Source organism: Lepidochelys kempii, chromosome 23, assembly GCF_965140265.1.
Source record: "Lepidochelys kempii isolate rLepKem1 chromosome 23, rLepKem1.hap2, whole genome shotgun sequence".
Classification (NCBI taxonomy): domain Eukaryota; kingdom Metazoa; phylum Chordata; order Testudines; family Cheloniidae; genus Lepidochelys; species Lepidochelys kempii.
In genome coordinates this window covers 1,263,600-1,282,142 of record NC_133278.1, presented here as the reverse complement: position 1 = coordinate 1,282,142, position 18,543 = coordinate 1,263,600, and the positions used below count along the sequence as shown (strand labels likewise).

The 18,543-nt window shown below is 61.6% G+C and overlaps 1 protein-coding gene across 7 annotated transcripts in view; it reads right to left on the bottom strand.

Annotated features, from left to right (window-relative positions):
* Positions 1-1,639: 1,639 nt before the first annotated feature.
* LOC140902128 (RAC-beta serine/threonine-protein kinase) overlaps positions 1,640-18,543 on the bottom strand; it is a 51,245-nt gene continuing 34,341 nt past the window's right edge. For 6 of the 7 annotated variants that reach the window (XM_073321856.1, XM_073321854.1, XM_073321858.1 and 3 more), the window contains 13 exons: positions 18,384-18,524; positions 15,923-16,051; positions 15,191-15,302; positions 13,373-13,526; positions 12,414-12,545; positions 11,713-11,778; positions 10,891-10,959; positions 9,901-10,023; positions 8,999-9,127; positions 8,167-8,381; positions 7,533-7,620; positions 6,759-6,861; positions 1,640-6,069 (listed from right to left, as the gene is read on the bottom strand). In XM_073321856.1, coding sequence (XP_073177957.1) covers positions 5,990-6,069; positions 6,759-6,861; positions 7,533-7,620; positions 8,167-8,381; positions 8,999-9,127; positions 9,901-10,023; positions 10,891-10,959; positions 11,713-11,778; positions 12,414-12,545; positions 13,373-13,526; positions 15,191-15,302; positions 15,923-16,051; positions 18,384-18,524 — 1,541 coding nt within the window. In that variant the 3' untranslated portion in view covers positions 1,640-5,989. The remainder of the gene's footprint in view (positions 6,070-6,758; positions 6,862-7,532; positions 7,621-8,166; positions 8,382-8,998; positions 9,128-9,900; positions 10,024-10,890; positions 10,960-11,712; positions 11,779-12,413; positions 12,546-13,372; positions 13,527-15,190; positions 15,303-15,922; positions 16,052-18,383; positions 18,525-18,543) is intronic. The other variant, XM_073321853.1, reaches the window with a different exon arrangement.

Below are 18,543 nucleotides of genomic sequence, written 5' to 3'. Positions count from 1 at the left end.
GGGCCCGATGGGGCCCCGATCTCGGCCGGGGTTTCTAACTGCTGCTCCAGTGCACGTAGTGAGCCGTCTCGTTCGCTGCCTTGTGCAGCTCTCTGCTTGTGGGAGGGGGCGGGCGGCTCTCACACCCCCTCCACCAGGAATTTATTTCAGGCTAAAAGGCAGAACGAACCCACCTGCGCCCAGGGGATCCGTGCTGGGGCCCAGCTCAGCCGGGTTTGTGCGTCTCAGCAGGCCCCGGCCCCGCTTGGCTGGGTGACCTCGGGAAAAGCGGGGCTGCGGGTGGCCGTGCTGTGTGGGGCGTCAGGAGAGAACCGAGGGCCAGGGAGGGGGGCGGCTGAGGAACTCCCTCTGCTTCTGCCCCCCGCAAAGCCCACGGCCTGTTTTCCAAAAGGCGGCAGGGGGCTGGAGGGGGGGGCGTTAAAAACCTGATGTCCAAGCGAAATTCCATCCTGGGCACTAATTCCCTTCAGCCTCCCTGAATTTCCCCTGCAGCTTCAGCTGGATGCAGGATCCGTCCTTGTAGCCATTCGCTGTTGCTGTTGAACAGTTGCAGTGTTTCACCCCAGAAGTGGCTGCATCGCAGCACTGGGTGAGAGATCCCGGTATAAACAGCCCCTGTGCCCCACCCCAGAGGGGGCTGCATCTCAGTGCAGCACAAAGGGTCCCTGCCCCAGGGCTCACCCCAGAGACAGCTGCATTCCCCGAGGCAGTGACATCGTGTGCGTGCGCATGGGGGGGGGGTGTGAAGGGGATCAGGCCCCATTGGGTTGAGAGGCCCAGAGAAAAGGAATGAAAGGGCCACAGGGCAGCCCCACATACAGTGAGAGGGGGTGGGGAAGAGGCGTTCAAGCAAGGAGCACAGGGGCTAGGAACCGGACACTGCAAAATGTCCCCTCCTTTGCCACGGCCTCCCTCTGCCTCTCTCTCGGCCTCCGCTCCCGCTCCGTAATATGGGGAAAGGATCCTCCCTTTGTATATAGGCTGGGAACTCGGAGGGGCCCAGACCGCATCTCCTTGTGCTGCGCAGCGCCCGGCCCCACGGGGCCCTGGTCTCGGCCGGGGCCTGGGCAGCGCTGTCAGCATAGGGCCATGAGAGGCTCACGGGAACGTGTGTTGCTTTGAGAGCAGCTCCTGACCCCCCCACCCGGAGCCAGTCCCACCCCATGCCCCGGCTGCTGGGCTCCCTTGGGACCTGGCAAGGGGCTAAGCACACCCAGGCTTGTGGGGTGAGGGAGGGCCTGGCCACTCCCAGGCAGGGCAGGTCTATGTAGAACCCAGAGGACATGGGGAGTTTCCTGCAGACATGGGGGGGCTCCCCAAGGAAACAGGGGGAGCTGGGCCTGGTTCTCTAGGGCTGAGCCCGCAGCCTCCACCTCTTCCCTCCGGACCCCTGGGAACTCAGCACCCCTCAGAACCAGGCCCTGGAGCCTGGATTTCCCAGCGCCGGCCTGGGAAAGAAGGCCACTGCCCCGGCCCTGCAGGGCATCAGGATTTCCCCTCTCTCTGAAGCAGCAGGACACACGCACCCGACAGGATACAGGGCCGGAGCGAGGGCAATTCCTGGGGCAAACCCCAGCGCCGGGCGGCTGCAATGACAGGATTTGGGGGACAAGGGGGAAACAACGCATGGACCCAAAGCTTCCAAAAACCATTTTATTGCTTGTACCGTACAAATCCGAGGGCGCAGGTGACGCGCCGTGGACAGATTTACAGAACCAAAACACTCCAGGAACTAGGAAAAGCGAGAATAGTCAGAACTCACGAACTATCTTACAGAGTGAATCAAGTATCACAGCCCGGCCTCCGGGCCGCGAGCAGCCAAAGCTTCCAACTCCAGCTTTGGAGACGTTCGTCCCCCTGTTGCTGTCGGGGAAACCCACAAGGACGTGTCAGTCTAAGTAAATGCACCTCAACTGCAGCAACTACAGACATGGGGAAAAGTTTCTGGGCCCCTCCCCGCTCTGAGCTGGGCGAAGGGAAGATGGCCGGGCTGCTCGCCGCGCCAGGCATGCCCCAGCACCCCGGCAGAGCTCACACAATCCAAGCTTGGGGACTGAGGTCAGCTCGGGGGCCACTGGCAGGAGCCGTGCCCGAGATCCCAGCGTACCAGCTGCAGGGTCTGCATCATTCATCTGAGGTGCCCATCGCGTTGGAGGTTCCCTTTGCCACAAGAGTAAAATCTCCCACCTCACCGGGTGAGAAAGCTCCTGCCCCACTGGCTGCTCGTCCATCCTCAAAGCCGGGCGGATGCTGGGCTGGCCACAGACCAGGGCAGAGAAGCGCTCTCAACGGGAGCCGTGTCCTGGGACAGCCCCTGCCAGCCGGGGAGGGGCAGCCGTTCACCCCTGGACGCTTGGTGAGGCACAGAAGGGCACTGGATGGGCAGCAAGCCCAGTAATGCTGGTGGGAGGGAAGGACTCAGCAGCCCAGCCCCTGAGCCAGGTGAATCAACACGAAATTCCAGCGACTCAGCAAGCGAAAGGCCAAATGGACATTAAGGCTCTAAAGCTCTGCGAGAAAAAGCCACAGCACCGTGCCCGGGGAGCCGGCAATCTGGCCAGACGGGCAACCCGGGCGGCCACGTGGGTTTTAAATTAAAGCTTTGCTAGGGTCCCACCTGGCTCCCTGACAAACGCAGCGTGAAATACACAGCCCAAGCAACGAAGCACTTTGACAGCATCTACAAATGCTGCTCCACCCAGGCGAGAGCCAGGCCGCGCCGCCCGACCAGCAGCCCATGGTCTGCGTGTGCTCGGTGTGGGGCTGACGCGCTGCTCCCCGGACGCGGGGCCCCAGGAGGTTCTCAGCGGCCAGCTGAGCTCTGCACATGCAGAAGGGGCCTTTCTCCAGAGAGGAAATTGCCAGCCACTCACGCACGGGCCTGACACAGTCTGGGAAGGCCCAGGGAGGTTCGGAGAGCTGGGCTGGTGGTTAAAGGCACCGGACTGGGAGACGGGGGTTTCCTCCGCAGCTGTGTAAGCCTGGGGGAGTTCCCAGGTCCCTGGCCATACAAGGGGGATAAACCTTCTGCTGGGACCCCGGGGACAACATTGACCCTGGGGGCCCCGCTCTCCAGGCACTCGTTTGCTTTCCCCTCCCCGAGCCCAGCTGCGGCCAGGAGCAGACCCCATCGCAGGGGGGACAACGAGCTTCTCTCCAGGGGAGCCAAGGCACACCACCAGCTCCTCCGTTCAGCCTGGGCCCCCCTGCAGGGAAGTTCCCAGACGAACTCCAGCCAGCGGCTCTGGCCACTCAGGGCCACCTCCCGTGCTGCGGGTCCCCTGCCAGAGCCCTGGGCTGCGGGAGGAGACAGACCAGTGCTGCCAAGACTCTCGGGCGCACCCTGAGCGAGCGGGGGAAACCTGCCCCAACCCCCCGTGCCAGCATTGCCAGGGGTGCGTCACAGGCTGGGACAGGTCACGAGACCCGTCCCCCCTCCTCTCTCGGGGCTGAGGCTGCACCAGGCTCGGAGCGCAAAGAGCCTGAGCCTCAAATTCAGCCCAGCTAACTGCGGGCGGGCGCCACAGCCAGGGACGGGAGGGTTAAGGGGAAGTTGCAGCAGGGTAGGGCGCCGTATGAGCCCTGTGGACCCCCTCACTGAGTAGCCCCAGATCCCACAGCCTCAGCCCGGGCTCAGGCCTGCGGCTACCTGCTCCCCTGCTGAGGGTGCCTGTCCGGGGTGGCAGCTGAACAGCAGGGAGTCTTTCTCCCAAATCCCAGCCAGGCTGCACGGCCGGCTGCGGCTCTTGGGACGAGGCTCCCGCCCTCCCTGAGAAATTCAGAGACTTCAGCGAGGAGCAGCTGGAGAGGACCGGGACCCAGATCGGCGCTGGCTCGGACACTGGTAAAGGCGGCAGAAATACTCAAGAGCTTAAAAATTAGGAGCTGGCAAGCATGCCGAGCTCCGAGGCGGCAATCCCGGGGCCTGACCTTGCACAGCAGGAAGAGCTAAGCTGAGTACTTGGGGCATCTGTACCGAGAGCCCTGGCCCCCCATCCCTCAAATCAGGCATAATCGGCTAAATACCAAAACACGAGGCCACGTGGTGTCCTGGCCGTCAGCCATTCACCAGTGCGTCCATTGCCTGCAAGGGAACGGCACCATGGGGAACGAACCCCCAGAATTAACGGCTAACCGGCTGACCTAAGTAAAAATCTTGGGGAAAGAGACCCCACACACCAGGGACGCAGCCCAGCTTGGGCACCAGAGCAGGCGAGAATATCCCATCAAAACGTGTCTAACTGAAAAACTGCCAGGCCAGGCTCTCGGTCCAAGCGGCTGCAGACCCCCCGGAGTCAGGGTCCCCCCGCCACGCACCCTGAGGTCACCTCACCCGCACAACGTGGCTGTAACCTGCACCCCAGGTGCATCGGCAGCCTCAAGGCCATGCAGCTCGGATGGCTCTCTGCCACTGGGCTAGGGGTTGCGATTTCCGGCCCAGGCGAAGCTCAGAGACACTGGCTCAGAGATGCTGGGCAGGGAGACCCGCTGTGGCTCTGGGATGCCGGGAGGAGCAGAAGGCAGCTGCTCCCCCTGCCCCTCAAAGCTGCAGATGGTTTCAGAGCATTTGAGTCTGACACACGCGGTCCGGCAGCTTAGTGACAATGGGAAAGAGCGCTCAGCTCCCGCGACTCGTAACTTTCTCTGTCCAGTCTCCGCTGCCCGATGCACTCCGCCCAGGAGCTGGCGCTGGGAGGGACAGGCGGAGCAGCGCTCCCCAGCCCCTCGGCAGTGTCCACGACAGCCCAGGGTGTGTCCGAATGGGGAAACGGGGCCTTTGGCGTGTGCTGTGGGAAAAGATTAGCCCGAAGTCTGGGGGCTGAGCCGGCGGGCGAGGGGCTCACAGGAGCTGCGGAGGAAGGCGCGTCTCCGGCCGAGCACTGCAGCGTTTATTAGCTGCCTGGTCGTTCTGTGTAAAATCCTGCCGCACGCAGGGTGTGAAGGGACCGCAGCACCGAGCGCACCGACTTCTGGCTTTAAGGCAGCTTTGAAGAAAAACATTATTGCTTTTACAACCGTGCGTGTCGGACACAAGTACCGCCGTGGGCTGGGGTTGGCTTTCCTCCGGCAAGAACCCCCTCCCTTCCTGACATGCCACTTCCCCATGGAAAGGGCCGGCTTCTTCCTTAGTGCTCTTGTGCCGTGGGAGCCCTGCTGAATCTCCAAGTGCCCACCAGACTCCCTCCCCCCGCCTGCCCGCAGAGATCCACATGGCTCCAGCTGGTGCCCCTTTCCCAGCAGGTGTAAGGAAGGGCTGCAAAGATGTAACAGGCAGAAGAGAAAACAGGAACCAGGAACCCAACCCTGGGGCTGGCGAGCCAGTGTTCCTCGCTGCACTGGAGCAATGAAGTAAACAGCAGCCCTTGGGGTGAGGGCCAACCCGCCGGGCTCTAGGCCTGCTCGGAGGGTTTACTGTGCGTCCCAGCGGAGATTCCGAGTGGCGTCTTACGTCACGTCCACACAGAGTCGCTCTCCGTGACCAACAGAAATCTCTGGACAGAACGGGCGTCATTCCTTGCAAGTCAGTTTCGATTCCACAGGATTCCTCTCCAAGAACCTCTCTCCTGGTCTTTGTTTTTTAGGTTATGGCTAGCTGACAACCCGGCTCGCTGGGCCCTTGGACGCTGGAGGAAGGCTGAGAGAGGGGCTGTCTCGTGGGGTGGGGTGTCTTTAAAAGCTGTAAGCACTTCTAGGAGTTTAAAAATAAAAGCAACCCCATGGTACTGAACCAGCCAGGGCTTGGAGCTGCTCAGAGCCACGGAGCAAGAGCACTTCCTTCCTTTCCACACAGCTCGAAACGGGGAGCTAGTGTCTCCCCGCTCGCCTGGTGGTGTGATGCCAACCTGGCTGAGTTTCAAACAGCTGGGGCGGCTGCCCTGCAGCCTCCGGGGGCCGGGCTAGTGTGTGACCAGATTGCTGGAGAGAAATCCAAGGAACAAAACCAACAAGTTCTCCCGTGCTCGGAGCCCAAGTCTCTGCCTGCCACCGCCTATTCTCGGATGCTGGCGGAGTAGGAGAACTGGGGGAAGTGCGTCCGCTGATCGGCCTCCAGGGAGTCCATGCTGTCATCTGCAGACAGAGAGAGAAGCGGCTTATGTGGGGGTGGGGGTGGGTCTCCAAGCACCACAGGGAGTTGGGAGCACAGGTGGCCTTCAACAGGACTCATGCTCCTAAACCCCTTGGATGCTTCCAAAAATTGCCTAAAGAGAGCCTGTGCAACCGAGATGCCCAAGAGTTGGGCTACGTGGTGTTCTCTCTGCCTCCTTCCCACCAAGAGAAAACCAGGGGCCCGGTGGGCTGGAACCGTGGAGGCTTGCTCCCAACTCCCAGCTCCCAGGCTGGGTCCCAGTCTACACTGGGGACCACCGTTCCCTTCTCCCTCCGCAAGCGGCTCTCGCCATGTGTCTGATCAGCACACGACAATACAAGGCCCTGGATCTGGGCTGGTCCTTGTGAGTGCTCCCAGAGTACGTGATCAAACCCTGCGTCCTGGGGTCTTTCAGCCGACATCCCTCCACGGATATCAGACACGCCGCGTACAGCCCCGCGCACTCTGACCCTAGGGCAGCGCTGACGTCCTCACTACACAGTGCGGTGCCATGAGACAGTGGGTAGAGCTCAGGAATCCTGGCTCCCGGTCCTGTGCTTAGGCCACTAGACCAGCCAGGCTTCCCCTGCTTTCTGTGCTGGGTGGGGTGGAGCTCCCCACATTTCAGCCCCTCCCCAGAGCCCAGCGCAGCCAGCTCAGCCATACTCACATCGGTCAGGAGGCGTGATGGTGATCGACTGCGCTGTGAACTCGTCGTCAAAGTATCGCGTGTCGATTTCAGATGTCACTTGGGGCTTAAACGGCGGGACGAGCTGTGGAGCAAGAGAGGCTGACATCAGTAACAGGGAACGCCCACTGGCTCCCACCCTCCCCAGCACGGCAGCATGGCTGGGTCTGCGCCTGCCACCGAAACCATCCCTTCGGCTGCATTCCAGGGCCCAGCTACACCTCAGCTCACATCAGCCCCACGTGGACGCTCGCACGTCTGCTGAATGGCAGCGTCAGCCAACCTGTTACACCAAGCGACGCCGCTCGCCATCTGAAACCAGCCCAGGGACTGAGTCGATTTCCACTCACCCCGTGAGCTAATCCCGTGCAGCTCCACCTAGACCAACCCAAGAGAGGTCGCTGAGCAGTGACGCCTGCCTGCCATGTGAAGGGAGGTTCCCGCGAAAAGCAGGGCTGGCTTTAGACACAGCTCCAACCCCTCCTTCCCCGGGTCTGCAAACCGATCACTGCAGCTCTGAACTAAGGCACGAGAAGCCGTGCAACTGAGCGGCCTAGGCCCTCACCCCGCGCCCACGCGGGGGTGTATCATGAGCTCTGCTCTGTGCTGATCAGGTGTTAGCGAAGGGTGGGTTTTGCACAGCCTCACACGTACACTCAGTGGCAGCGGGCTGTTCTGAGAACTCTTCAGATAAGTGGTTCAGGGGATGAGAAAAAACCCAGGACCTCCACAGCAAAGAGGGTTCCCCCCTCTTACCTTCTTCTGAACCACGTCTTGCCAGTTGATGGCTGTGAAGAAGCGGTGCTCCATCACCTCCTTGGCATCGTTTGGCCCTCCTCCTAGCCTGGAGACACAGAGCATCCTTACTCCCTGGCCCTCGCTCCAGGGCCTGGGCTACTTGCACTGGTTTCCAGGTGCGATTTTAAATCCATTTAGTCAGATGGTGCCAAAGGTCAGGGAGCCCCTTGTAAATCCACAGGATCCTGGCATGTATCGATCAGCAACACCGAAACCAGCGCGTCTACCTAGACCCTCAGCCTGGTCCCGCTGGACCTTCTGTGTCTAGACTCCTAGAGTCCGAGGCCAGCGGGGACCACTGTGATCAGCTAGTCTGACCCCCTCCAACCCAGGCCAGAGACCTGCCCAGAGAAGGCCCTAGAAGCTTTAACCCAGGTTCTCCTGGACAGGAGACCGAGGACACTTCGCCTCTGGTCTGCACCTGCCATGGGGGATCTCCCGGTGCTTTCCCAGCCCTGACCGTCTCCACAGCGACCGACGCACCTGCCGTGGAGCAGCTGCCACCCCTGGAAGAAAGCCAGTGAGAGCTGGCGCCATGGGACCAGCTTGGACCCAGCGAGCCCCTGGGTGCATGTGTCCAGCACCCACCCACCTCTGCTTGGGGTCCTTCTTGAGCAGCCCGGCCAGCAGGGCCTTGGCCTCGGGGCTCAGGGTGCGGGGGAAGCGGATCTCCTCCATGAGGATCAGCTCAAAGAGCCGCTCGTGGTCCTGGTTGTAGAAGGGGAGGCGGCCGCACATCATCTCGTACATGACGACGCCCAGCCCCCACCAGTCCACAGCCCGCCCGTAGTCATTGTCCTCCAGCACCTGTGCGGGGAAAAGGGGGGGCTTGTGAGCTGCGGAGAGGAGTCCAGCCACTAGCCCCCCTCCCCTCCCAGAGCCGGGAGAGAACCCAGGAGTCCTGGCTCCCAGCCCCCTGCTCTAAACACACTAATCCACCTAGGCAGAGGGTTTTCCTCGTCAGCTTTGTTTCTACCTTAGAGTGGGGAACAAGCTGGCCAGAAACGGAGTGGAAGGGACCGTTCTGGTGCAGCGAGGGCCTCGTCCCAGCCGAGCAGCAGAAGGATTCTCGGACGTGTCTAGGGGCCCTGCTGGCCTGAGGTCAGGGTGACGCTCTGGTTTGTGAGGTGTGTCTAGCAGCAGCATTCAGTGCTGCCACCAACCTCCTGTTACACCCCACTCCCGGCCACGGGACATTGACCCCTCGTCTGTGGGCCTGGCCCAGGGGGCTGGGTCCGGGCCGGGCAGGCAGGATGCCTGGGTTCTGCTCCCAGGCTCGTCACTGTCCGGCTGGGCGAGTCCTGTCCCCCCCAACCTGTGGTCTGGGAGCTCTTCGGGCAGGCACGGTCTCTGCCCATCCAATGGCCCCTGGCCTGGGTCAGGGCGGTGCTATCGTAATACACCTAAGAGTGAAAGATCAGTACCTCCGGGGCCAGGTACTCCGGCGTCCCGCAGAAGGTTTTCATGGTGGCGCCGTCCGTTATGCCTTCCTTACAAAGCCCGAAGTCCGTGATCTTTATGTGGCCGTCTTTATCCAGCATCAGGTTCTCCAGCTGAAAGGCAGAGAGGGAGCGAGGGGGTCAAAGCTCCGGTTAATTCCGCTCGCTCGTCCACACAGAGCCGAGACTGTGAGCTTGATGGGGCGCAGTGGCTAGTCCGGGGCGGTCCAGGGAAGCATAAAGATGCCACCAGCAACATTAGGCCTGGGTAACGATCAACAGCAAGTCAATCCTCGTCAACCCCCGAGAGAGCACTGGGCCTGATGCGGCCTGCAAGGGATGCAGGCAGTTTGGCTGCATTCAGGAGCAGCCCAGAATCCCACCCTGAAGCCGGCTCTCCTCGTGGGCACAGCCTCTGGGCAGAAAGGCGAGCCAAGGGCAGATCATCCAGAACACGAGGTTAGGTAAAAGAGGAAGTTTTAAACTACCCTCTCCATGAATCAAGCGCTCACCAGGCCGTACTGGGGGCTGGGATGGAGCCCTGAGAAACGGGGCTGCTCGCGGCCAAGCCTCTGCTGAGTCCAGCCCTCAGAAGCAGGGACAGGAGCAAGGGGCCCTTGCCTCCTGTTCTCCAGACACCTTCCTGCAGTGACGAAATCCAGCCAGGGCACAGCGCTGCTGAGACACTCACCGGCTGCCTGCGTCTCACCGGCTGAGCCGAGCAAGGAGGGAACAGGGACCCAAGGGCGTAGAATTCAGTTTCATTTTTTAAAATGCAAGAGCCTGGTTCCCAAAGGCTCTGAGCACCGACTCCAGCTGCAGCCACAGGTGCGGAAGGCGGGAGCTAGCCAGAACCCGGGTGGACCGGCTGTTTGCCCTGACATTACCTTGATGTCCCTGTAGACCACGTCCCTGGAGTGCAGGTACTCCAGTGCGGACACTATCTCAGCACCATAGAAACGGGCCCGGTCCTCCGTGAACACGCGCTCTCTCGAAAGGTGGAAAAACAGCTGGAGGGAAGGAAAGCGGAGCGGGGGCAGTAAGAGCCTGGAAGCAGCCAAACGAGGGCCGAGCGCTCTGGCAGCTGCGCCGGCGAGAACGCTGGCAGGTGGGTCCGACGCGCACTGCCCTGTACGTTGACAGCCCCCGAGGCGGGGAGAAGGCCCGGGGCAGGAGGGGGAGAACATACCCAGAGCCAGGCAGTTCAGAAAGGTTCCCTCAAAGACACTTGTGTTTCCCTTACCAAGGCCAGCAGGAATCCTGCTGGGGGCAGTCACAGCAGCAGGCCAGCTGGTGCCTGACAGCCGGGAACGCTGGCTGGGAGAGGCTGGTCAGTGCTGCGTAGCCACACCTGCCGCCCACCCCACGGGAGGTGGGTAACAATCCCCCCCACCCCCCATAGTTGGGAGAATGTCGTTCTTACGGCCAGATGGCCAATCAGTGATGGCTGGGCAGGGAACCCAGGAGTCCTGACTAGCTGGGTCACAGCTCCTTACGGCAGGGCTCCTGCCAGGGGCCGGGGCTGACACTTCCCTGCAGCACAAGCTGCTGGTAAGACTGGAGAGCCCCCCAAGTGAGATAGATGATGGACAAGTTGAAATTCTGTCCTGCCGCAGAGGGGGGTGGGGGGGATCGGTCACAGACATGGGTCATCTTCCCGTTGACTCCTCTGCACCCCCCTACGCCCTCCTCCAGGCCCACAGGCCACCTCACCAGTGCGGGGGGCAGAACGGGCTCTTCTGCAGCTCCCACATCTCTCCCCTTCACATTTCCAGCCTCAGACGTCTCCCCCTCCCCCAGTCCGTGCTGCTGTTTGATTTTCACTTGGGGACTAGGTAGCCGGGCAGCACCCAGCGCACCGTGCGGGCGGGACCCACCTCTCCTCCGTTGGCGTACTCCATCACGAAGCAGAGCCGGTCGTTGGTCTGAAAGGCATACTTCAGTGCCTGCAAGAGAGGGAGCGGCTGAGAAGAGGCGGGGGCCGGCTGCATGGCTCTGCGCTTCCCGAGACGGCAGAGGGACTACGGTGTGTCACTCCAGCTCCCGCGCCAGGGAAGGGCAGAGCTAGAATCCCGTCTCCCACGCCGAGCCTGCTGGCTGCTGCCAAGCGGCCCGCCCTGCGGCCTCCTGGATGAGTGAGCAAGTCCTGCCCAGCGCAGGGCTTCTCGGCTGCCAGCGCCAGCATGGGGCCAATGGCAGGAGCTGGGCACTCAGCACATTCATTGCCCAGTAGCCACTGCGCAGCCCTGGCTCGTGCTCCCTCCCAGGCTCAGCTGCCCTGGCGCCGACAAGCGAGAGATGAGCACTCTGCACCCGGACACCCAGCTCGGGGCGCCGTTTGAAGACCTGGAGCTTTGCCCCTCCCAGGGGCACTTGCTGCACTGCTGATGGAGGACACTGTGAGTCTGAAGGATCTTTCAGGTTTCAGCCGGCATGTAAGCAGCCCACTTCCCCGGCTGGCACAGCCGCCCTGCCCGCCCGGAGACCCCACGGGGACTTCCCCGGCTGGCACGGCCGCCCTGCCCGCCCGGAGACCCCACAGGGACTTCCCCGGCTGGCACGGCCGCCCTGCCCGCCCGGAGACCCCACGGGGACTTCCCCGGCTGGCACGGCCGCCCTGCCCGCCCGGAGACTCCACAGGGACTTCCCCGGCTGGCACGGCCGCCCTGCCCGCCCGGAGACCCACGGGGCGGATTTACCGTCAGGAAGGGATGCCTGCTGTTCTGCAGCACTCTGCTCTCTGTAACCGTGTGCGCCACCTCGTCCTGTGGGGAGACAGACACCGCAGGAGATCAGTCGTGCACTCAAAGCCAGCCGGCCACCCCACCGAGCCGCAGCCGCTGGCCTTCGAGCTGGCAGGTCTGGACCGGAATCCAGCCCTGGGGGGGCAGCATTCATGCCCGAGGGGAACAGTGGCCAAGGCACAATGCTCACCGCTGGCCAGCAAAGCGCTGGAGAACATGCTCAAGTCTCACTGAATTTTAAGTGAAGCAGGTGCTTTAAGTGTGTTGCTGACTCAGCACCCACAGTCCCCCCCACACATTTATTGCTCTACTCCTGAGGAACCCCAGCCATGTAGCAGCCCCCCTGGAGCCAGGTGCTGTACAAACCCCACACAGAAAGACAGCCCCCGCCCCAAGCAGCTTACAGCCGAAGGCGGATGGCAATGGGTGAACACATTCATTTCTAAGTCTTTGAAGCATAGGTGAGAATTTCTGCCCCTGCTCCCAGAGGCAAACACACACACACAGGAGAGAGACGGACCACGAGCCACAAACGGCAGAGGATGATGTTACCTAACAGCACGCACAGCACACGCCTGCAGGTTTGGAATACACCTTGTTTCAGGCCCCCAAGCCCCTCCGCGCTGACCCTTCCCTCCCCGAACGGCCCCGCGTACCTTTGCGATGATGACTTCTTTCCGCAGGATCTTCATGGCGTAATAGCGCCCAGTGGCCTTTTCCCGCACCAGGATCACTTTGCCGAAGGTGCCTTTCCCCAAGAGTTTCAGGTAGTCGAAATCGTTCATGGTCTAGGGAGAAAGGCAGATGGGGGGAGGGTTAACGCTGCGGCATGGGATGGCTGGAAGGTGGGGAAATGCCGACCGACGAGCCTATCGAAAACCGAGGGGTTCTCCCGCCGGGGTAGCTAGTTCTAAAAACGGTTCCGGCCTGGGTAGAAGAACAGCATGAGGTCAAGACACCCAGCTATGGCCCACTCCAGCCCTCTGGCGCGCATGGGGGGCAGTTTCACCCTGGCAATTTAAACCATGGTCTTGTGTGCTTCTGTGCACAATGGCCAACCTCAAACACCACGACTCCCACTTCCCTGCGGAGCAGGCTCTTGTTCCAGACAAATATGCAATGTAGTGGCTAGGAGAGGGGCTTGCAGAAATCACAGGAAAAAGTCAATGGTTTCCCCCTCCCCATGGAAGAAGACCCCCAGGAGCTGACAGAAGATGACTGGCCAGAGAAAACGGAAGGGAACCAGTTTCAGACAAGTGCTGTGAACCACATGCAGCCCGGGGGGAAAGAAATCACAGTGCGTTTCTGTCGCAGGGGACGGGTGTCCTGAGAGATCAGCCCCTGTGAGGGACCTAGCTGGAGTGACTCGCCATCCCACCTCCCCAGGCTCTCAGAGAGCGCACAGGAGAACCTGGCCGGGAGACGTTAGCAGCTTGGAGCAAACGAATGAAAACAGGAACAGCGTCACGACGGCGAAGGTTCTGACCTTTCCCAGACTGCGACCTCACAGTACAGCCGAAACAAGGTTTGGGGTCCCCCACCTCCTTCCCATCCTGCCCCCCGAAACCACGACCCCCACCCCCGCTGAGAAACCTCAACACGCCAGCCGTCTTACTGCTTTCGCCCGGGTCTTGGTCACGGCCACTTCCATCTCCTCAGCCCCAGTGGTGTCGGTGGGAGAGCCGCATTTGTAATCCATCGTGTCTTCTTCGGGCTCTTGGTTCTTTAAGCTGTTGGCGACGGTCTGAATGGCGTGCATCCACTCCTCCCTGCGGTGAGCACAGGGGTCAGGACCGCAGCAGGGCCCAGGCAGCTGCACTGCTGCTTGCAGGGGGAGAACACGGCAGGAGCCGAGGGATGGACGGGTGCGTCAGCACCTCTGAGCAGGCCGGGTCTTGGCAGCTCGGATTCTGCGCTTCCTCCTCCCACAGCAGTGACCCCGGGTCCCAGCGCTGCCCTGACTGATTTCAGCCCGGGCCTCCTCACCCCCGGTTCGCACTCTGCCAGCGCGACCCATCAGCCTCACTTCGGAGCGGACCTTTGCAATTAGCACAAACACAAAACTTCCCACTTGTTCCGGTTGCAAGAGGCCCCTGGCGTGAGGACATGCTGTGCTCAGAGCAAGCAGCTCTTCTCACTGCTGCCTAGAGACCCCCTGGTCCCGAGGGGGACAGGGAGCCCCTGGGGACTAGCTGAGGAGAACTCAAGCGGTGAACACAGTGCACCACGATTCCCCCTCCGGCCGGGAGCCCCTGCCAGAGCCCAGCTTCGCTCACAAGGCTGAGCGGGAGCCAGGAAGCCACACAGGGCAGCCAGGCCAAACCAGTTAAGGGTGCCCACTCGGCCAGTGCCCGAGGGTCACCGAGCCATCAGTGGGGTTCCCCAGACGAAGCGCCTGCCGGTGGGGGAGGGTCTGTCAGATCAGCTGCTCAGCCTGCTTCAATTCCCCGCGACCTAGCGCCTCCTGGCACCCCTCACTCTGGTGCAAGGAGAGCGTCACACACCTGCTCTGCACTGCGGCCGATGGCCACGCATAACCAGGTCCCAGGTCAAAAGGCCTAATCCCACCCCCCACACACGAGGGGCAGGGGACCTGCTGTCCCAGCATGCAACGCTCCAAGGCAGGCCACGCCTGCGCCCCTCAGGCTCCTTGCTAGTTCCCGTGGCGGCTCCCATGACCTGGGCACCTCCACGCCAGCAGCTGGGCAGAGGGCGGGCGTGCATGGGGCCACCCCTACCAGTGCACCTGCTCGCTACCGCTCCATTCCCTTCCGTTCAATGGAGCCAGTGCACATGAGCTGCAGGTCCCACGCCTGTCCGGGTGGCAGCTGGCATTGCCTGACCTCGCCAGAGCTCCCAGGGCAGCAGAGGCTGCAGGGCAAGGAGCTCACAGCCAGGCACCTCTAGCAGGGAGCTGGGACTCATGGGAGAAATTCCAGCCTGCCACGAAGGGGGTCTTTGCGGGGCCTGGGGTACAGAGAGCCAGACAGAGTTCCGTCTCCTCCCCTATAACAGCTAGGCACAGCCCACCTGGAGCCGGAGGCCCCTAGCTTGGCCTTCCAGGGGAGGATCACGTGAACGCTCCTGCCTGGCACCGAAATACTTCACATCCCCGTTCCCACCCTCTGTTCAGACCAGAGCTGTTCGGTGCCACGCCCAGCATGCAGGGAGTCCCTGATGTCGGTCTGCGGGGGTCTAGGGTGGACACACCCTTCTCCCTCTGCCCCCCTCTCCCCCTTGATGTGGGGAGAACATCTGCCTCTCAGCAGGTCTGGGAGGGCTGGCTGGCAGGTGGCTGCCAAGGAATCTGAAGACAAAGAGCTAAGTTCCCAGGGAGCCTGCCCCCCCAACCCGCCAGGCCCTGTGCTGCGTGGTGGCCTGGAGGAGGCGGGCGCCCCGTGACGCAGACAGGAGTGTGTGGAGCTGCACCTACCGCTCGTCGGGAGAGTCCACATGAAAGGTTCTTTCGATGACAGTCGTCCACTGCAAGCACCGAATGACGAAGGTGTTTGGCCGGGGGCGCTCCGTCTTCATCAGCTGGCATTCTGGGGGCAGAGGGGGAGTGGGTGTGGGCGGAGTGCAGGCTGCCCCGATTTCTGAGACCAGGTCCCCTTTGCTAACCTGGAACCTCCTGCACTGGCTCCCTGTTCAGCGCAGGATCCCATTAAAATCCCTACCCTGCATTTTTAAATGCCGCCTGTTGGCCTCACATGTAGCACCCGGGGCCTGGCGCCAGCCACCTCCCGGTGCCACCTCTGCAGGGTGCCAGCTTCCTTTCAAAGACGGCAGCCGGCAGCCCGTCCACACCAGGGCTCTCAACGGTGCTAACACTATGGGACTAAACCCGCACTAGTCCCACACACGAGTGTCGGGCAGCCGGTTGCTATTCTCCCCCGAGCAACAGCGGGGCAGGCTGCCAGACAGCGCTCCGGGGCGGTCACCTCAGAGCCCCACAGCGAGAGAGGGGAACACAGCTGCTGGACAAGCCGTTCGCGGGGTACTAATGTCGGGCACCATGGCCCAAAGCTCCTGGAGACTGAACTCTCCTCTTGGCTTCAGAGGGGACATGGGCACCATGAGAAGGGGGACGTGCATCTGCTGGGGAGAGACACGGACGTGTCCCTGGGGGTCCCCCTGCACCTCCGGGTTTAGCCGGCAGACGCACCTGCGACCGAGAAGTTGTTCAGAGGTGGCAAGCTGTGATCAGATGTCTCGGGCCGCTCCTTGTAGCCGATGAAAGAGCCGTCGCTTTTCAGAAGGAAGTACCTGGGTCTCCATGTTTTAATGTACTCCCCTGGAACAAAACCGAATTATGCCTGGTGTTATTTCATGCCTCGCTCTGTCCCTTCGCTACAGAGCCTGCTTCAAACCAGCTCCCACCTCGACTTCGGCACCCGAGCCGCTGCCCTGCTCTCGGCAAGGCCCGGGCGCAGTAAAGAGCCAGCGAAGGGACAAACCACCGAATTTCACTGGAGACGCTCCAGAGACTCAAAGGCCCACAGTGCTCTCAGCTCCCCACAGCCACTTTGGGGCTTTAGCGGCAAGAGGCTCACACAGAGCCAAGGACACTGAGACTGCGGCACTGGGCCTCCCAAGGGTGGGAGTGGTTCCGCGCCGGCCACGCTGGGCCAACACTTGAGACAGATCCTTAGTGATGAAATGAGGGTCCTTTAAGGTATTTCAGGGTTAACCTCTGGGGAACCTCCACACACCTGCTTTTTCCTTTGGGGCCCCTGTGAATCCCAGTAAGGCAGGTAAACAGTCTTATTTCCCAGGGAAGCCCACCCAAAGGCAGGCTAGTGAAGCGACCTGCCGAAGGCTCACAGAGGGAGAGTGGTGAAGCTGGGAACAGACCCAGGAGTTCTGGCTCCCAGGTCCCTTCCCGGACGTTAGCCGATACGTTAGCTCAAGCGGCAGCCATGGCCAAAAGTGGCCGGCTCTGTGGCTGTTTTAAGGGATGTGGCTTTACACAGTTAGCCTCAGCCCCTGGTCCTGGCACACCATGCCACGTACAGAAATAGCACTGAATCCTGACCCCCTGCTCTCTCCCTGGCAGAGAGGAGACATTTGCTAGACCCAGAAGCCCTGGGCACGCCACTGGAATAATGGGAGCCAGCCAGGATGTGTCCGAGCTGCAGGGCTTCCAGCGCCTGCTCCCGAAAGTGCTCAGCAACCAAGGAAAAAACAGGCCCACCTTCCGCGTCTCTATAAATAACCCCCTGCGCAGCTGCTGCACGGCCCCTGCACTCTAGGACGCTAAAAATAAAAGCGACCGCTGGCCTGGGGTCCTCGCGCAGAGCCACCCAGGAGGGGAGGGCAGAGATGCTGGCCTGGAGGACATGCCTGGCAGCTCCAGGAGCGAAGCCATGCCAGCCCCACTTCTCCAGCCCCTGCTCCGGGGTGCGAGGGACGCCAGCAAGCCCTGCTCCGGGCACATGCTGAGACACTTACCATGGGTCTCAGAGATAATCTTTTGTCCGCGCTGGCCAGGGAAACGGGCAAACTGGGCCTCAGCCTGACCACTGGCACACGGCTCTAACCGCGCTGCGACCAGGGCCCGGGACAGAGCTCCCTGCGCGTGCTGCAGTCAGACCGAGCCGAGGGCCTCTCCCAAGCCCACAGAAGCCAATGGAAAGACTCCTGCTCTCTTCGGCTCAGGCCCTAGCTTCAGAAAATGCAGCCCAGCCAGGCGAGGCACAGCCTGGGCCCAGCTCGGGCAGGGCTCCTGTCTGTCTGAGCGCCCTTCCACCCCACACTCCTCCGGGGCTCTGTGTGCTGCAGGGAAAGGGGAGGCTGGGCAGCTGAGTGACCAGAGCCTTCCTTTTCTCCGGCAGCTGCAAGGGGCAATTGCCCATGGTGCCCCGAAGCCGAAAAGATGCCACTAAGCCAGGCACAGCCCTCAAACAGCTTCCCCTTCTCCACCAGGGAGCACAGAGCCTCTGCCCCGCGCTGCCTTCCTGCAGCCAGAGGCTGCACCTTCCTTTGGAGCCACCCCAATCCCTCAGCACAGCATGGCAAGGAATCGCCCCGGATCTGCCCATGGCAGAAGCTGCTCCGGAAGGAGACTTCCTGCCCGAGGCATGACGGAGAGGCTGGACAGGCCAGAAGGTCCGAGGAGAGGAGGCAGGACATTGGCCTGTCATTCAGCTGCAGTTACAGCTTGGCTTTCAGAGTGCTGGACGCCCCGTAGGGGCTGCCCACGGACAGCAAGGGGGGCAAGCTACCTGCTGTTGGAGTCAGCGGGTCAGAGGAGAGCTGCAGGAGCCCTGCTACCCTGGGCGAGCAGTCTCTGCACTCTCCTCTTTCAGGATTACAGCAAGCTTATCTGCAGGGCTCAGAAAAGGCTTGCAGCCGCTGAAAGCCGCGATGCAAACAGCTAGGGCTTGGGTTCACAGACAAGTTGCAACAGTTCAAAAACCAGATTAGTTCAGCAAGTACAAATACCTGCGTAGCCACACTTACATCGGTTTAAAACAATTCACAGTGCAAACTAAACCAGCATAGGCCAGTTTAAACCCTATCAGAGTGTCCACACACAAAGCTGCACCGGTTTAAAATCCCACCTTTAGTTAGGCTGGTGTGATTGTGTGCCCCCAACACGCACCACCTTCGGGTGGGATCCTTACCTCTCTTGTGCAGCCAGCCCTCTTTGACGACTGACACTTCGTTCATGTTGGTGCCCCAGCTCCCAGCCACCTCTGCAGGGCAGGACAAGGAACCAGGGTAACGCTGCCCGCTGCAGGACAAGCTGTGGGTGCAGTGAGCGTCTGTAGAAGAAAAGAGGCC